Raw genomic sequence first — 19,684 nt, 5'->3', positions numbered from 1 at the left:
AAGTTGACCTTTTGCTGGGAGTACAATTGAAACACTACCTGTGCTTCTAACTCTTTGACTTTCTTGCTGAGCATCTCATAATCTCTTGATATTGTTTTCAGGTTCGTTGTCATGTCACTCATCCCCATATGAAAGAGAAGAAAAAGACAGTAATCTGTGGGCTTGATTATTTTACTAAGATTCAGTCACATCTTTGATTTTTGCTCCTGGGTGGCAACATATGAAATTCATGAGTCAACAGATGATTCTTCTTTCTTCTACTTACTAGTACAGGCTGCAGTGCTTAATCCTATTATTTGTGGATTGAGGGAAAGTGTTACCTACAGTATCTCCTCAATCAATTAGTATTATTTATAATGTAGTAAACATATTAATGTTCAAAAATAAATACATATACCTGCTCAACTGTAATCATTACAATCATTACAATGTGGCTAGGAAGATATCATGCTGCCATTGGAATAATATATTGCAGGATATAGCCAGTGTCCTGCCAGTTTCAAAATCCAATTAATCTAAACAGCAGAGTTAGATATAAGTTTGGCATTCCACTTAAGAGTACTTCTTCTTGAAAGAAGAAATATTAGATAGAATTCCGCTGCAGGACAAAGCTATTGTGTATGCTAATCAGTCAGTTTGAAATCCTCTAAAACTACTTGTGAATGTACCGTAAAGGTTATGGGTCACAAACTGAAATTAATTTCAGATGTTATTTAGATAAATGTTAATGCCTAGTAACCAATAGACATCAATGATTGTTTCACATAACACTGCCAAAGTAGATTACATCTCATTCCACACAATTCAAATAATTGATCAGTTTGAACTCCTTTGGAGAGTAGTAGAATGTAATAGACTTCTAGCTTCTTGGAGCAAGAAGTCTACATTCTTTAACACAGTAAAATGCTTCCTGGAAAATACAAGGAGGGGGTAAACTTATTTTCCAAAGCAACAGAAGGCAAGGCAAGAAATAATGGATGGGAATTAATGAAGGAGAGAACAAACCTGGAATTCAGGATAAACTTCCTAACAGTGAGTACAATTAACCAGTGGAAGAGCTTGCCTACTGAAATGGTGGGTGCTTCATCACTGGAGGTTTCTAAGAAAAGACTGGACAGCTACTTGACTGAAATGGTCTAGGATCTCCTGCTTGAGCAGGGGGTTGGACTAGAAGACCTCCAAGGTCCTTTCCAACTCTAGCATCTTGTTATTCTTCCTATTTGCAACTCATGTACTACAGGAGATTTAATTCTCATCAAGCAACATGAAGAAGCATTTGGACTTTGGGTGTAAGCCAGCTCTATTCTGATTGATTGATCTTACATAACCTTGGGTTTTCTAAGACAATCCAAGAGTACTCATAGTGCTATAAGATTTTCCCTCTATTTTTATTCAATCAGAGGGAAATAAACAATGCAGACAAATCAAACCACTGTGCATGAGTTCATCCTTGTTGGATTCACAGACTACCCAAAGCTTCAGATTCCCCTCTTCATCTTCTTTCTGCTCATCTATGTCCTCACGCTGGTGGGAAACATTGGAATAATCATTGTAACAAAAATTGATACTAGGCTTCACACCCCCATGTACTTTTTTCTTAGAAATCTCTCCATTGTAGACATTGGTTATTCTACTGCCATTGCCCCCAAATTGTTGACAACATTGTCAACACTGAACTGCGCATGCCCAAGATGGCGCAGTGAAACATCTTCGTAGGAACGGGGGAGCAGCCTTTTTCAGGGGCCTGGGACCGGGAGATGGCTATTTTTTACCTTCCGGTCCCAGCCCCGGCCGGGGGAACATCAGGAGCGGCGAACGGGGTAAGGCTGGACGAGCTAGTGGCCTGGGGACGATCGGGCCGGCTGGCGTTCTCCAGGCTCCTGCTGGGGCGGCTGCTGCGGCGGCTGCGGCTGGGCCTCCGAACTTCCGGGTTTGCGGCGGCGGCGGCAGCAGCTTCCTCAGGGGACTGGGAGCTTTTTTGTCATCGCTTTCTGTTATTGGAGAGCCTTTGAGCTTCGGCGCTGGAGCCTTTTGACCACCAGCGCTTTTTGCCATCTGTGCTGGTGAGGCCTGGGATGAGTGGCAGGTATCAGCGTTCTCTTTGGGCCCTTGTGCTGGGGCGCTGGCCGCGGCGGTCGCGGTGTAACTTTCGGGTTGCGGCGGCGGCGGCAGCGGCCTCCTCATGGGACAGAGTTTTTTCCATCAACGCTGGAGAGGCAGAGGGTCGGACTTATGAGAGGCAGAGGGCCCGAAGAGTCATCTGGAGGGCCCAATCCCTTGAAAGGGAGTTGGAGCTGGAGGTGAGGTTGGCCCTCATTCGGACCCTCAGCAGCTTGGACTAGGATGGCCCATGGTGGCGGCGTCGGCGTCGGCTGGGAATCCTGGCTGTCGGCGACGCGATGGCCTTATCATCTGATGGGCTTGTCCTGGATCGTGTCCCTCACTAAGACTAAGACTAAGACCAAGATTAAGACTGTGATTAAGACCATATATCGTCTTTTAAACATCATTGGTTGGCTAGACTGGCTCAGAGGAGAGTGACTGATTCGATTGGGTGTCATCTGGACCTAGGACGAGTGGTGGCCGCTGGGTTTGGAGATGGAGTAGCGGCCCCATGGAGCCCTAGATGTCCGCGGTCCGTCCTGCCAGCCTGAGAGCCCGCTCTGCTGTGGTTGACATCTTGACCGGCTTTGATGGGCTGCTTACCGTACTTTTTGATATGCGAAGATTTTCAACTGCGGACCTTCTTGCCCTGCGAGATTCCCCTCTCTCGCAGGTTTGGCCCTCCACACTACCGAGGGCCCACCTTGAGGACGGGTTTTGGAACCCCGAGAGTTGGCATGCTAAATCCAGGAGACTTAGGGGATTTTTAACTAATTGTTTTAATAGATTTTTTAAGGGGAGTTTTAATGGGGATTTTAAGGGTGAGGGATTTTTAAGGGGTGGGAGGGGTAGGGCGGGTGTTGGGGAAACCCGGGTGGGAGTTTTAATGGAAATTTTAAGGGGAGGAAACCGCCGGGTTTGGGTGGGGGGTGGGAGGGTTAGGGTGGGTGATGGGGGTAGCCCGTCGGGAGGAAACCAGTTCCAGCGCATGCTCGTGGCGACTATCAAATGGGTTCGGAGGTTATGGGGGAGTGTGTTCCTTTGTGTGAGGGTGAGTCCATCTGCACGGTAAGTGGGAGGGGCAGATATGGCGGAAGGGGATCGCATCGGTTTAGGGGTCACGCGTTCGATGTATACAGGCGATCGCGTGCCCGATCCCCTGACTTCTCCTGCCTCGGATGGTCAAGACCCTCAGAGCCTGGGCCTTCGCCTGATGTTATGCAACGCACGGTCCGTGGCCAATAAGGCCCCCTAATACATGATCTGATTCAGGGGTGCCGCGGATATTATAGGCGCACGGAGACCTGGTTGGGCACTGAAGGCGTGCCCTGGTTGAGATGTGCCCACCGGGTTTCCGTGCATTCCATCAGCCGAGGGCCCAGGGTAGGGGTGGGGGTGGCGGTTGTTATTAAAGAGAGTCTAGAGCCGAGGAGACCACTGTACCTCAGATTGCCGGGTGTGAATCCTCTTGTGAGGTGGGGTCATAGATGTCAGATGGGCTTGCTGGTCGCACCTGGCTCCTTGCTGCGTGACAGCCGCCCTGCCCGAGCTCCTGGAGGTGCTTGCCGGGGTGGCAGTGGAGACCCCCAGACTTTTAGTCATGGGGGACTTTAACTTGCCATCTGCTGGCTCGTCATCGACAGTAGCTCGGGAGTTCATGGCCTCCATGACGGCCCTGGACCTGACTCAAGTAGTGGATGGCCCTACTCACATCGGGGGAGGCACACTGGACCTGATTTTTATCTCTGGTCAGTGGTTGAAGGATCTGGACTTGGGAGATATAGTCACAGAGCCTTTGTCATGGTCAGATCACTCTCTCCTTCGCCTGGACTTTCTGACCGCTACCCAACACCGCAGGGAGACGGAACCATTACGTTGGTACCGTCCCAGGCGCCTGATGGACCCAGAGAGGTTCCGGATGGAGCTTGGGCCATTCCCTGAGGGTCTGGCTCACGGCACGGCAGAGGAACTAGCCGCAGCCTGGGAACGGGCTGCGGCTGGGGCTTTAGACCGTGTCGTGCCTCTGCGGCCTCTGACCCGGCGCAGATCCCAACCGGCTCCTTGGTTCTCCGAGGAGCTGAGGGGGATGAAACGCCGGAGAAGACGCCTAGAGAGTTCTTGGAGGTCCAGCCGTTCAGAGGCTGATCGGACACTAGTTAGATCCTATACTAGGACCTACCTAGTGGCACTGAGGGAAGCGAGGCGTTGCTACGCCTCCTCCCTCATTGCGTCGGCAGATAACCGCCCAGCTGCCCTGTTTCGGGTGGCCCGCTCCCTCCTTCACCAGGGGGAGCGGGATGACCCGTTGCAGGGACGTGCTGAGGAGTTTAACGGTTATCTATACGATAAAATCGTTCAGCTTCGGGACGGTCTGGACCAAAATTGTGGCGATTCGGACGGGCGTCTGAGGCGGTCTTGGTGATATTGTTTGGGATGAGTTTGACCCTGTGGCTCCGAGGACATGGACAGGTTGCTGGGTAGATTGAATGCCACCACGTGTTTACTGGACCCGTGCCCTCCTGGCTGGTGCTGGCCACTCAGGAGGTGACACGAGGCTGGCTCAGGGGATTATGAGTGCTTCCTTGTTGGAGGAGTCTTTCCGGCCGCCTTGAAAGAGGCGGTGGTGAGGCCCTCCTCAAGAAGCCTTCCTGGACCCGGCTGTTTTAGGTAATTATCGTCCGGTCTCCAACCTTCGCCGGCGAAGGTTGTAGAAATATGGTGGCATATCAGTTTCCCCTGCACCTGGAGGAAACTGTCTATCTAGACCCGTTCCAGTCCGGCTTCCGGCCGGTTACAGCACTGAGACGGCTTTGGTCGCGTTGGTGGATGATCTCTGGAGGGCCAGGGATAGGGGTTGTTCCTCTGCCCTGGTCCTATTAGACCTCTCAGCGGCTTTCGATACCATCGACCATGGTATCCTGCTGCGCCGGTTGGAGGATTGGGAGTGAGAGGCACCGTTTATCGGTGGTTCTCCTCCTATCTCTCCGACCGTCGCAGACGGTGTTGGCGGGGGCAGAGGTCACCCGCGGTGCCTCACTTGTGGGTGCCGCAGGGTCGATTCTCTCGCCTTCTGTTCAACATCTACATGAAGCCGCTGGGTGAGATCATCAGTGGCTTCGTGTGAGGTACCAGCTGTACGCTGATGACACCCAGCTGTACTTTTCCACACGGGCCACCCCAATGAAGCTATCAAGTGCTGTCCCGGTGTCTGGAAGCCGTCACGGGTCTGGATGGGGAGAAACAGGCTCAAGCTCAATCCTCCAAGACAGAGTGGCTGTGGATGCGGCATCCCGGTACAGTCAGCTGAGTCCACGGCTGACTGTTGGGAGCGAGTCATTGGCCCCGATGGAGAGGGTGTGCAACTTGGGCGTTCTCCTGGATGACCGGCTGTCTTTTGAAGACCACCTGACGGCCGTCTCCAGGAGAGCTTTCCACCAGGTTCGCCTGGTGCGCCAGCTGCGCCCCTTTCTAGACCGGGATGCCTTATGCACAGTCACTCACGCCCTTGTGACGTCTCGTCTGGATTACTGCAATGCTCTCTACATGGGGCTCCCCTTGAGGGGCATCCGGGGGCTTCAGTTAGTCCAGAATGCAGCTGCGCGGGTGATAGAGGGAGCCCCTCGTGGCTCCCACGTGACACCTATCCTGCGCAGGCTGCACTGGCTACCTGTGGCCTTCCGGGTGCGCTTCAAGGTGTTGGTGAACGTCTTCAAAGCGCTCCATGGCATAGGGCCGGGCTATCTACGGGACCGCCTGCTGCTACCGAATACCTCTCACCGACCCGTGCGCTCTCACAGAGAGGGACTCCTCAGGGTGCCGTCGGCACGACAGTGTCGTCTGGCGGCGCCCAGGGAAGGGCCTTCTCTGTGGGGCTCCGCCCTCTGGAGCGAACTCCGCAGGACTCCGTCAACTTCCGGACCTCCGAACCTTTCGTCGCGAGCTTAAAACTCACCTATTCATCTGCGCTGGACTGGGTTAGTTTTTAAACTTATGGGTTTTTAATGGGTTTTTATTCTAAATTTTAACCGTGGCCAATTTAATAAGTTTTTTAATTGTATTTTAATCGTATTTACATTGTATTATTTTGTATTTTTTATCAGGCTGTGAACCGCCCTGAGTCCTTCGGGAGAAGGGCGGTATAAAAATTTAAATAATAAAATAATATTTAAATAATAACATTTATGATAGAACATTCAGTAATTTCCTTAACAGGATGCACCACACAATTCTTCTTTGTCGCCATCTTTGTAACCACTGAAGGTTGCCTTCTGGCTGTGATGGCATTTGATCGCTTCACAGCAATCTGCAACCCATTGCAGTATTTTGTTACTATGTCAATGAAGTTTTGCATCCTCTTAGTTATAGCTTCATATGCCTGTGGCTTTGTAAGTTCAACAGTGCAAACCATACTTATATTTAATTTGAATTTCTGTGGCTCAAATACAATTAATCATTTTTTTTGTGATGCTCCTCCAATGCTTCAATTGTCTTGTTCAGATATTCACCTTGCTCACTTTGTGCATTTCATTTTATCCACTGTAATTGCACTGACAACTTTTCTGGCTGTTTTGATTTCCTACATTGCCATTGTTATTGCCATCCTGAAGATCAGCTCTGCCCAGGGAAGATACAAAGCCTTCTCCACCTGTGCCTCCCATCTGGCCACTGTGACCATTTTCTTTGGAACTATCATTTTCATGTATATACGACCTGGGTCCAATTTCTCATTGGATAAAGACAAAATCATATCCGTCTTTTATACTCTTGTCATCTCCTCACTTAATCCACTTATCTATAGTCTGCGGAACAAGGAGATGAAGGATGCAGTTAGCAGAATGTTAGACAAGATAATGTTACTGAAGTAAAAATGGTTAAATATAACTTCCTTCATATTAAAAGAATAATCCATAATTGCATTTTCTCTGAGGGAAAAATACTATTGAAAGCTTGATAAAATTTTGAGTTAGCATTTGCTTGCATTTTGACCAGGAATCAAAATATTAAAGGAATTTAATATCAATTCCTTTATTGTATAAGAGTATTTCCCTTACATAAATGGAGGGGACAGCAAATCCTTCAAAGTGCTGGCAGAGTGGACCTCAAATCCATGCCCCCCTACTTGCAATATTCAGTGTCGGCTTCCCCATTGACTTTCATGGAAAACTGATTGCAAACAGCAGTCACATAATCATAGAGCACTTGGTAAGAGAGGTATATCTAAACTGATCGCTAAGCACCCAAAATATGCTCTTGTGACCAGGGGATCACATGCCATTTTACAAAAGTTGTAAGTCCCATACAAACTGTAAAGCCTGTTCCAAGGCCCCCAACAATTGTCAATTGTTAAATGACAAATTGTAAGTAGAGTAGAGTAGAGTACTGATTGTCAATAGTAGGTGTTAATTTGGAGAACTTTGACATATAAATATATATCATCTTTGTTGAATGGACAGTATTAGAAACTAAATATACTAAATCTCTGATATCTCTGGAAACAATTACATCAGTTAGAAAGTTATGGAATGGAATGGAAAAATTGGATGGAAGTGGTGATATTGACTTTGGACCAACTGATGGGGTTGAAGTTGAATGTTTAACATATTTTGTAGTAAAAGATACATAAATATCATCTATAGATGATCATCTATCATCTATAACCCAATGGCAATATTAACAATTATAACTTTTGTTAACAACATTCACCAGCAGCATTTTCAGCTTCTGAGACATCTGAGAAACTAGAAATGCTTAATTTCTTTAAAATTAAAAACCTTACTTTTAATTTATATAGCTATTTGTTATCAATAAATCAATTTGAATGAGCGCAATAAATAGAGATTCCTGTATGGCCTGCACAATGGAAGAGTGTCTTAACTTCTATAGCAAGAGTATCATCAATCTCAATTCATCACTTTTACAAAAAAAAATATTTGGAAAATATTGGATTCCATTATGTTTGTATATAAAAGGACTGTCAAAAACAGCATTATGTTAGCAATATAATAATAAGGATAATGTTTCTTTAACACATATGTTTCTCCAATTTTCTATACTTATAAAGATTTGGGAGTAAGTAGTGGATTATACAAATGTACTTATATGACAAAAGTTAACATTTTCAGATAATATTCTTTTGAACTACATACCTAGTACTTGAAATTTCACAACCAAATAATGTATATGGATTCTCTGTGCCCTTATCATGGCCAGAAGACTGATGTTGCTGAATTGGAAAGATAAACATATCACTCAAGGGGTCGAGGACCTGGTTGCACTTGCCAACTATAATGGGCAGATTGCCTGTAGATCTAGACTTTGTGTGGACAAAGTTAATACAATATTGGACCCATTTATACAAAATACATCAGGTATTATACATCACCCCAGAAAAGGAGAGGGCCAGAGATCAACTTTTGAAGTGGTAGAATTTATTCTTAAAACATGAGCTGGATGTGGGATATGCTAGGAGTGCCCAACATTGAATTTAATTTCAAGAGGATAGGCTGTTCAAATCTCTCGATCTTGGCAGATCCCTCTACGTGAATTGGAGAACCTCAGAGAACATCCAGCAGAATGAAAAAGGAAGGAATTATCTGAGAGTCTTGGAGCCCTTATGCCTCTCCCATAGTTGTGTCCAGAAGAAAAATGGGTCCCTAAGGGTGTGCATAGTTTACCACATGCTCAACTGGAGGACCATCCCAAACCAGTATACTACCCCACAGATCAAGGACACATTACATTGCCTACTGGAGGCTAAGTGGTTCAGTGTGCTGGATCTGAGGAGTGGGTAACATCAGTTCCCCATGTACCCAGACCAGAGATGGGTTTCAGCTGGTTCTGACCAGTTCTGGAGAACTGTTAGTAGAAATTTTGAGTAGTTCGGAGAACCAGTAGTAAAGATTCTGACTGGCTCTGCCCCCATCTATTCTCTGCCTCCCAATTTCCAGCTGATCGGGAAAAAATAGGGATTTTGCAGTATCCTTCACCTGGATTGGGGTGGGAATGGAGATTTTACAGTATCCTTCCCCTGCCATGCCCACCATGCCACACCCACCAAGCCATGCCACTCCCAACAAGCCACACCCACGGAACCGGTAGTAAAAAAAATTGAAACCTACCACTGACCCAGACAATCAAGAGAAGACGGTATTCATTGGCCCACTGGGGTTCTACGAGTATAATTAGATGCCCCAGGGTTTATTGGGGGCCCAAGCAATGTTCCAGTGATTTATGGAGCAGTCAGAGACATGAACTTGATTCAGGTGTTAAGGTATTTAGATGACATCATTGTCTTCAGGGAGATTTTAGAACAACATGAAGAGTGACTGGAGAAAGTCCTGATATAAATCCACAAGGAGGGGTAGAAGCTGTCCCAGAGAAGTGGTCAGTTTTGTCAACCTTCTGTCAACTATCTTGGACATATTGTCTCCAAAGAAGGGATATCAACTGACCCTATGAAGCTTGAGGTCATTACAGGGGTCACAAGATTCACCAGAGGACAGAAGGCAGAGGCGAATGAGCAGAGGCAAGTGAGCCATCCAGTCAGTGGTGGGTTGTCCCCGGTTCGGACCAGTTCTATAGAACCAGTAGTAAAACTGGTGGAGGCTTCGCCCACTGGCCCAAAGTTATCAGAACTCTTCTGCGCATGCACAGAAGAGCGCGCGCGGGCATGATATGAACCAGTAGTAAAGGTAAGTAGAACCCATCCCTGCCTCCAGTGACCAGTGGGGGTACCAGATGCAGCAGACGACATCTGAGTTGATTTAGCAAGTGACCAGAAGTGGTGCTAGACATGCCAAGGGACAGTGGAGGTGAGCTGAGCCAGGTGAGCAAAGACGCATGGACAAGCAACCAGAGCAGGCTGATGGCCAGAGCAAGGGACACAATGAGAGATATGGAGATGCCAGGCAGGGAAGAAGCTAATTGCCTGGAGAAAGGGATAGAGGGATCCAACTCTAGGGGCCCTTTCAGGGATAGCGCTACATTTGGAAAGAAGACAAACACCACCACCCCCATGTTGTTAATCCATGTTTGCATAGACTATGTCTAATATGAAACATTGGACGATCAGTTTTGCAGGATTTAAAAAAGGTTTCTTCACTACTTTGCCATTGTTGGTCTGGCTTCACAGCTTGCGCTTTCAGAGTATGGTTGAGTTCCTATAATCTTTAGATTCCCTCAATCTGCAAGTTAATGCTTCAGATAAAGATGACCAAACTACATAATGAGGTTTCTTAGTAAATTGCAATGGAAGTTTGAACTAATTATGTAGTGGAACTAATTACTTACTAATTACAATGAATTACTAACCAATTACTAACTAATTGCAATGAAAATTTGAACTAATTATGATATGCAGTGGAAATATGAATTCACAGTAGGTCTTCAAGTGCATTTTTTCCAATAGCTTTTAATAGCTTGGTTTTTAACCAATGGTAAACAAAGTAAAAAATGAATAATTCTATTCAAGTATTCCATCTTTTATGTTTGGAAATGGAATCTTTCTTTAAGTTCATTAATTAAGCACTTCGAGCTAGCCGAATAAGGTAAATGCTTATATCTTTCTCCTCCTCCTACTCTTTTATCATATTTTTTCAGACAGATGTAGGGGACTTAACTGGTCTCATATAAAAATACTTTCTACTTAGATTTCCTACTTGGACTAATATACTTTTAAATGTTTATAACTTCATCATCTCCTCAATGTCATCATCATCATATTTTTGCAGATATAGAAATACTCAACTGTTCGGATGCAAAATTATTGTTCTGTGTTTTACTTAGAATTTTCACATTACCCAAACTCCAAAAGATTCTTCATGGTTCTTTGTGAGAATTAAATCTCTTGTAGTACATGAAGAATGAAGCTCATGAAACAATAGTTGTTGTTTTCTTCTTCTTTTTAGCTTACTAGTAGAGGCTTTACTGGTTTACCCTATTAGTTGAGCATTGAAGCAAAGGATTGTTTACAGTAGCCCATTAATCAATATATGTTACTTGTGATATAATAAACATATTTACAGTATACCACAAATACACACCACAGCTCAACTCTGGTGACCACAACTTCAAATATGTATGTGAGAGTATCTTGTTGGAATGGAATAATATATTGCAGGAAGAAGACTGCAAGTTTTAAAGTCAAATTAATCTAAAAACAGATTTAAATATTAGTTTGGCATTCTTCTAAGAAATATTTTTTCTTGGAGGAAAAATATTAGTTGTGCTGCAGAACAGGGCTGTAGTGTAAACTGATCAGTCATTTTTGAAATGCTCTAAAACTAATTGTAGATGTAAAGGTTATAATTCACAGACTGGAATTAATTTCAGATGCAGGTGTGATGAATGTTGAGGCATTGTAGCCAATAGATGGCAATGCTTGTTCCATAGAACAGTTCCTGCAGAAGTGAATTATTTTTCTGATGTAATTCAGAAGTCTATAGGACAGAATTATAAATTGATATAGAGTGATTGATCATTCTGACTTCTTTGGAGAGTCCTAGAATTTAACAGAAAATACATTTTAGAAAGAAGTCTACATCCTTTCACAGAGAGAAATGTTTCCTGGAATATGCAAGAAGGTGAATGTAGGTATGGATCCATTGTTTGTTAATTGACACTAAACACCTACATACAGAAATAACAACAACAACAACAACAACAACAACAACAACAACAACAGAGTTGGAAGGGACTTTGGGGGTCTTCTAGTCATGCTGTCCAGTACAATGTTGTATTTTGAAAAGAGAACATTTATCAATAGCCCATAACACAACAGAGAGTACTCATGCTTCCCAAGCAAACTGTCTCTTTTTAGTCTGGGGATTTCATAATCTCCTCTGGATATTTTCAGGCATTTTCAGACAGAAAAAGTCATACTACCATAAGGTTTTTCCCTCTCTCTTTTTTATTCTATCAGAGGGAAATATACAATGCAGACAAATCAAACTACTATGACTGAGTTCATCCTTGTTGGATTCATGGACCACCCAGAGCTTCAGATTCCCCTCTTCATCTTCTTTCTGCACATCTATCTCATCATATTGGTGGGAAACATTGGGATAACCATGCTAACAAAAATTGATGATAGGCTTCACACCCCTATGTACTTTTTTCTTAGAAATCTCTCTATTATAGATAGTGGTTGTATTCTACAGCGATTGCCCCTAAATTGTTGACAACCTTGGTTATGGAACATTCCACCATTTCCTTCAGAGGATGCACTACACAATTCTTTTTTTCATCCTTATGCCCACTGAAGGTTGGCTTCTGGCTGTGATGGCATATGATTGCTTCATAGCAATCTGCTACCCATTGCTGTATTTTGTTGTTATGTCAAAGAAGCTTTGCTCCCTCTTGGTCATAGCTGCCTATGCTTGTGGCTTTGTAAATTCAACAGTACACACCACAGTTATTTTTGTTTAAATTTCTGCAACTCAAACAGAATTAATCATTTTTTCTATGATGATCCTCCAACGCTTCAATTATCCTGCTCAGATACCCACTTTGTTCATTTTGTGATTTTCAATGCATCCGCTGCTGTTTGACTGACAACCTTTCTGGCTGTTTTGATCTCCCACATTGCCACTGATCAGCTCTGCCCAGGGAAGATACAAAGGCTTCTCCACCTGTACCTCCCAAGTGTATAGAATAAAATATTAACCATACATAAAAATGTCCCAGGTTGTATACTGATAAACATATTTCAGTAAAAATAATTATTCCCCACCCACCCCGCTGAAACAGGTTCTCAGTATTTGAACTTCTATTTCTATATTTGCAAAATTATGTAACGTTAAAATATGTCACAAATAGAAAAAAATCACAAGCAGCTTTTAATCTCTCGTAAACCCCCTACCACTATATATGGCGCGCAATTGTCAGAACCTTTTTTTCTGGGAGTAGGGGGATTCGTAGGCAAAAAACACAGGGGTGGGGGGTTTATTTTTGAAAGAGAGAGAGAGGGAGGAAGAAAGGAAGGAAAGAAGGAAGGAAGGAAGGTAAGAAGGAAGGAAGGAAGGAAGGAGGGAAGGAAGGAAGGAAGGAGGAAGGAAGAAGGAAGGAAGGAAGGAAAACGCAGCTTCAGAGGATAATCCAGGGCTGGAAGGGACCTGGAGGTCATCTAGTCAAACCCTGCTCCAGCAGGACATTATTGGTGAGTGTCTGTCGTTTGATTCCCCCAGTCACATGGTTACATAGCCACGCCCACCCAGTCACATCACCCCACCAAGCCACACCCACAGAACCAGTAGGAAAGAAATTTAGATTTCACCACTGATCCAAATCCAAAGGGACAGGGAGGCTTGGGGTAGGGACTGGAGGAGGCTGCTTCGGAAGCGACTGGCTGGGACTGCCAAAAAATGCTTTAAGTTCTGTGAATCAAGACTCAGCTGTTATCGTGATTCAACAGAGGTCTTGTAGACCATGGAGTATCATTTGTGTGATTAAAGCCTTGTTGAGCCCACTCTTGAATTGTGCTCTTAAGGCTGACTCATTCCAATCCAGATCTGCTGCAAGGAGCTTGAAATCTTCAACATCTACTCCCATGGAGTTGTTGCCCTGGCACAGCTGGTGGATACATTATTCGGCAGTTTCTATCTGAATAGGGTCTCTAAAATGTTCTCTAAATCTAGTAAGGAAGTTTGGGAAATTGCCCAGTTTGAGGTCATTGCTTTCAATGACTGGAAGTACCCATTTGGCAGTGGAGTCGATTAAAAGACTGAGGATGAAGGAAATCCTCGATCTGTTTTTTGGAAACTCTCCAGGACAGGTGCCAATCAATACTTTGCACTGGGCTAGGAATGTTCCTATCTTATCAGACTTGCCAGTGAATCTCTGTGGTAGCAGCTGGGGGTCTTGGGGATGAGTGTGGTAGGAACTGGCAGTTGCACCTTAGTAGCTAGAGCAGATGGTTGTGGCTGCGGCAGAATCCTTTGTTGAGTCAGTTGTTGAAAACTGGCTGCAAAATTCTTCATTTCATCTTCTGTGCTGTCTTGGCATCTGCTGATAGAGTGTACATCTGGCTCATCTGCTACAGCTGCAGATCAGGGATTGGGAGCCATGACTTGGGTATTCTGGAGTCTGTGAAAATTTTGGTGAAGAGGAGTAGTCCAGATTATTGTCAAACGCCAGGGAAATCAGAAAATCCAGGCAGTTCAAATGAGTATAAAGATATTTATTGTAAACTTAAGCTCTCTACAAGAATCTGAACTACTAATGGTCAAAGCAAAGAAAATTGGTGACCTCTCCCTTGATTTCAGCCTGTTCATCTCCTGCAGCTAATAAGGAAGGAGATATGCCCAGTTAGACAAATAATGACTAGGAACATTTGGAAAACCTCCATGTTACCAGTCCATGTTTGGATAGACTAAGTCTAACAAGCAACACTGAACTGCCGATTCTGCATGATTTGAAAGATATCTTCACTACTTTGCCACTGTTAAGTTTGACTTCATTGTTCATACTTTCAGAGTATGATTGAGGGCCGTGATAGCTCAGGCTGGTAAGAAGCCTGTTATTAGAACACAGCAGCCTGCAATTACTGCAGGTTCAAGCCCGGCCCAAGGTTGACTCAGCCTTCCATCCTTTATAAGGTAGGTAAAATGAGGACCCAGATTGTTGGGGGGGCAATAAGTTGACTTTCTAAATATACAAATAGAATGAGACTATTGCCTTATACACTGTAAGCCGCCCTGAGTCTTCGGAGAAGGGCGGGATATAAATGTAAATTAAAAAAAAAAAATCTCTACATCCTTCATCTGCAGGTTAATGTTTCAAATAAAAGTGATCAGACAACATAATGAACTAATTATGTACCATACCTATACAATGGAAATGTGAATTCCCAGTAGGTCCTCAGGTATATTTTGCCAAGGGTCATATTGAGCATTTTAATGATACGTTAATTATGTCAACTGAGATTTTCATGGATCTGGTTTTTAACCAATGATTTAAAAAAGTATAAAATTAGCAATTATATCCCAATGTTTCATCTCTCATGTTTGGAAATGCAATGTTGACTTCTAATCTGGTAAGTTAATTAAGCACTTTTAATACCCAAATATACTTTTAAATGTTTATATCTTCCTCATCTTCACCCTCATCCTCATTCTCCATCAGATTTTTGAAGACAAATGTGGGAATATTCAAATGTCCTGATGTAAAAATAATGATCTGTGTATTATTTAGAACGTTCATGTTACCCAAACTCCAGAAGCTTCTTCGTAACGCTTTCTGAAAATTAAATCTGTTGTACACATAACATGCAGAAATAATGAATGAAGTTCATGAGTCAACAATAGGTTCCTTCCTTCTTCCAGCTTACTGTGAAGAGACTTAATATTTTTATATTGAGCCAAATGGTAACACAGACTATGTCATCAGTTTATTTTTTTATTACTTTATGATATATTGACATATTTATCTTGAAATGGACAACATATACAAACTCCTGCTTAGCTGTAGTGATCAGAACTTTACCTGTCGATACGAAGCTATCTTGTCGCTAGTGGAGTAGTATATTGTGTTCACTTAAAATTATTTCTACTTGGAAACAAAATATTAGATGGATCTCTGCTGCAGGAAAGGGCTTTACTGTAATTTGTTCAGCTACTTTCAAATGCCCTAAACGAATTGTAAATGTAATGATTATATCTCACCAACAGGAATTAATTTCAGAGGGCAGTTTGATAAATATTGATGCATAGTAGATGCTGATTATTGTTCCACAGAACACTTCCTGCCAGAATTGATTACACGTCTTGCTGAGGACTACAGGAAACAATTATGCCCAGTTTTGGTCACCATAATACAAAAAAAGATGTTGAGACTCTAGAAAGAATGCAAAGAAGATAAACAATGATGATTAGGGGACTGGAGACTAAAACATGCAATGAATGGATGCAGGAACTGGGTATGTCTAGACTCTAGGTCAGTGGTAGTCAACCTGGTCCCTACCACCCACTAGTGGGCATTCCAGATTTCATGGTGGGCGGTAGGGGTTTTGTCTGGTACTGAAGCACTTTTTTTTAAATTTAATTGACTTTAAAAAAAAATTTCATAGAATTATTTAAAAACATTTTCATTAGGTTTTCATAAAATTCCCCGTGACAATTTAAATTTCTGAAAATATTTGTACTGCCCACACATAAGTTTAGTTCACGTTACATAAGTGAAAATAAATGGCGCTATAGTGCGACCGCAAACAAAAGAGCCTCATCCCAGAATAGCTCGTGCATCTCCGCCCACACCACCCAGCTGTAACAGACAAGCAGAGCTGGTAGCCGGCACCCCCCCCAACCCAATCCATGATGCGCGAGAGGAATGCGCAGACGATGATACATGGCACATTACTGTGGAACTGGTGGGCGGTTAGAAAATTTTACTACTAACAAAGATACAAAAATGGGCGGTAGGTATAAAAACGTTGACTACCCCTGCTCTAGGTGAATGAAGAAAAGTACAGGGAATGACATGACAGCAATCTTCCAATATCTGAGAGGCAGCCACAGAAAAGAGGAGGTCAACCTATTGTCCAAAGTATCTAAGAGCAGGACAAGAAGTAATAGGTGGAAGACCATTAAAGAAGGATTTAACCTAGAACTAAGGAGAAACTTATTGACAGTGAGAACAATTAATGAGAGGCTGCCTCAAGAAGTTGTGTGTGCTCCATCACTGGAGCGTTTCAAGAAGAGTTTGGACAACCATTTGTCTGGAATGGTACAGGTCCTTCTGCTCAAGCAGTGGATTGGACTAGAAGACCTGCAAGGTCCTTCCAAATCTGTTATTCTGTATTCTGTAAATAAATCCCACAACTCATCACAGAGTGTTGAATCACTCTGACCTTCTTTGGAGAGTACTAGAATGCAATAGAAAATACATTTTAGCAAGAAGTCTACATTCTTTCACACAAATAAATCCTTGCTGAAATTTTCAAGATGATGGTAGGTATGAATCCATCCTTTGCTGATTGACATTTCAGGTCTGTGTAATGGCATGCATGCACTCCAATAGACCATTGTATTTTCAAAAGAGCATATTGATCAAGACCCCGTAATTAATACAACAGTGAGCACTCCTGCTTTCCAAGCAAACTGTTCCTTTTTAGTTTGGGGTTTTCTTAGTCCTTTCAATTGGGCATTGTCAGACAATCCAACAATAATCATACTGCTATAAGGTTTCCCCTCTTTTTTATTCTATCAGAGGGAACTAAAGAATGCAGACAAATCAAACCACTGTGACTGAGTTCATCCTTCTTGGATTCATGGACCACCCAGAGCTTCAGTTCCCCCTCTTCATCTTCTTTCTGCTCATCTATCTCATCACTCTGTTGGGAAACATTGGGATAATCATTCTAACCAGAATTGATGCTAGGCTTCACACCCCAATGTATTTTTTTCTTAGAAATCTCTCCATTGTAGATATTAGCCTTTCTACCACCATTGCTCCTAAATTGTTGACAACCTTGGTGATTGAACATTCAACCATATCCTTCACAGGATGCACCACACAATTCTTCTTTTTTGTCATCTTTGTGACCACTGAAGCTTGTATTCTGGCTGTGATGGCATATGATCGCTTCATAGCAATTTGCTACCCATTGCTGTATTTTGTTGTCATGTCAAAAAAGCTTTGCATCCTCTTAGTCATAGCTGCCTATACTTGTGGCTTTGTAAATTCAACAGTGCACACCATAGTTATTTTTAGCTTGAATTTCTGCAACTCAAATGCTATTAATCATTTCTTCTGTGACGTTCCTCCACTTCTTCCATTGTCCTGCTCAGATATACAGATTGCTCACTTTGTGAATTTCATTTTATCCACTGTATTCGGAGGGACAACTTTTCTGGCTGTTTTGATTTCCTACATTGCCATTGTTATTGCCATCTTGAAGATCAGCTCTGCCCAGGGAAGATACAAAGCCTTCTCCACCTGTGCCTCCCATCTGGCCACTGTGACCATTTTCTTTGGAACTATCATTTTCATGTATGTAGGACCTGGGTCCAATTTCTCATTGGATAAAGACAAAATTATATCCGTCTTTTATACACTCATCATCTCCTCACTTAATCCATTCATCTATAGTCTGCGGAACAGGGAAGTGAAGGATGCAATTAGCAGAATGCTAGACAAGATAACATTGCTGAAATAAAAATATTGCTTCCTTCATATTTAAAAAAGAAAGCCATATTTGCATTTCTCTGTGGAAAATTCTATTGACTGCTTGATAGTATTTTGAGCAGGCGAGAAAAGAGCTGAAATTGCATCTAAGGTACCAAAACAATATTATTATTATTATTTTTTAAAAAGACAATGTGTTTTTACATAGATGAATAATTGTTTTTATTAATTAAAACAAATAAAATTATGCATAAATTTTTCCCCTGTGTAAATGGATGTATTGTATGGACAGAAGAATGTGTCAAAGTGATTGTGATTGTAAGACAAAGTTTCAATGGAATCTGCATTTCCATGTAATTCAAATGTAAAATTCCTTGCTTAATTGGCAATGAGGTGGACGAAACTGATAGAATATCTATGTCAATTAATTGATAAAGTGTAACATGTACTTCAGTTTTGTTTAATTAGTCTCAGTTAAATTGTTTCAGTCAATTTTACTTCCTTCAAAATACCTTATAATGAAAATGAGAAATGGTTACCAAACAATATTAATTACAAAGCAGAAAGATATTTTTAAAGGTTCTTTGAATTAAAAAGTTGATGGAGGAATCAAAATCTGCCCATGATTGAGAACACAAAGATGGCCACTAGCAATGGATATTCATCAAAAAAACATCACTTGGAAATTCTTTTTCAAACTAAGGCCCACCTAAAGGCAGGCAGAAAGTGGCTGAACTCTGTAAACTCATGTGTGTTCAGAATTTGAACTCACAATCATCATATCTAGTCTTGGATCTATAGTGATTTGATGGAACTTCTAGCCATGAATTATATTTCAGAAACATACTTAAAAGCCGCGGTGTGGCTCAGGCTGTAAGAAGCCTGTTATTAAACACAGCTGCCTGCAGTTACTGCAGGTTCAAGCCCCATCAGGTCCAAGGTTGACTCAGCCTTCCATCCTTTATAAGGTAGGTAAAATGAGGACCCAGATTGTTGGGGGGGGGCAATAAGTTGACTTTGTAAATATACAAATGGGTGAAGACTATTGCCTTACACACTGTAAGCCGCCCTGAGTCTTCGGAGAAGGGCGGGATATAAATGTAAATTTAAAAAAAAACCACCATACTCAAAAACATTTATTTATTTACTTGTTTTTATTTATTTATTTTGTCAAGCATGTATTTCATGACAGATACAAGTGTAAACGTAATTATAAATACATGTAAAGGATATGAATAAAAGAAAACATTAGGACAGGGATGGTAGGCACGCCAGTGTGCTTATGCACGCCCCTTACAGACTCTTAGGAATGGGGTGAGGTCTACAGTAGACAGCCTAAGGTTAAAGTTTTGGGGATTTGGGGAAGAAACCACAGAGTCAGGTAGTGCATTCCAGGCGCTGACAACTCTGTTACTGAAGTCGTATTTTCTGCAGTCTAGTTTGGATCAGTTTACCATGAGTT

At 42.7% G+C, this 19,684-nt stretch overlaps 2 protein-coding genes and 1 pseudogene across 2 annotated transcripts; all 3 read left to right on the top strand.

Moving 5' to 3' along the window:
• Window positions 1-1,413: 1,413 nt before the first annotated feature.
• Window positions 1,414-6,968, top strand: LOC131204691 (olfactory receptor 5AP2-like). Its single transcript, XM_058196205.1, has 2 exons — window positions 1,414-1,661; window positions 6,281-6,968. Exons 1-2 carry the CDS (start codon window positions 1,414-1,416, stop codon window positions 6,966-6,968), a joined length of 936 nt encoding a protein of 311 aa, XP_058052188.1.
• Window positions 6,969-12,056: 5,088 nt separating this feature from the next.
• On the top strand, window positions 12,057-12,650 carry LOC131204854 (olfactory receptor 5B12-like; annotated as a pseudogene).
• Window positions 12,651-17,317: 4,667 nt separating this feature from the next.
• Window positions 17,318-18,253, top strand: LOC131204685 (olfactory receptor 5AP2-like). The gene has a single exon (XM_058196194.1). The coding sequence runs from the start codon at window positions 17,318-17,320 to the stop codon at window positions 18,251-18,253; it is 936 nt and encodes a 311-aa protein (XP_058052177.1).
• The last annotated feature ends 1,431 nt before the right edge of the window (window positions 18,254-19,684 follow it).

The sequence above is a fragment of the Ahaetulla prasina genome, chromosome 1, assembly GCF_028640845.1.
Source record: "Ahaetulla prasina isolate Xishuangbanna chromosome 1, ASM2864084v1, whole genome shotgun sequence".
NCBI classification, from domain to species: domain Eukaryota; kingdom Metazoa; phylum Chordata; class Lepidosauria; order Squamata; family Colubridae; genus Ahaetulla; species Ahaetulla prasina.
The sequence above is the reverse complement of the archived record's forward strand: the minus strand, read 5'-3'. Positions and strand labels throughout refer to the sequence as shown.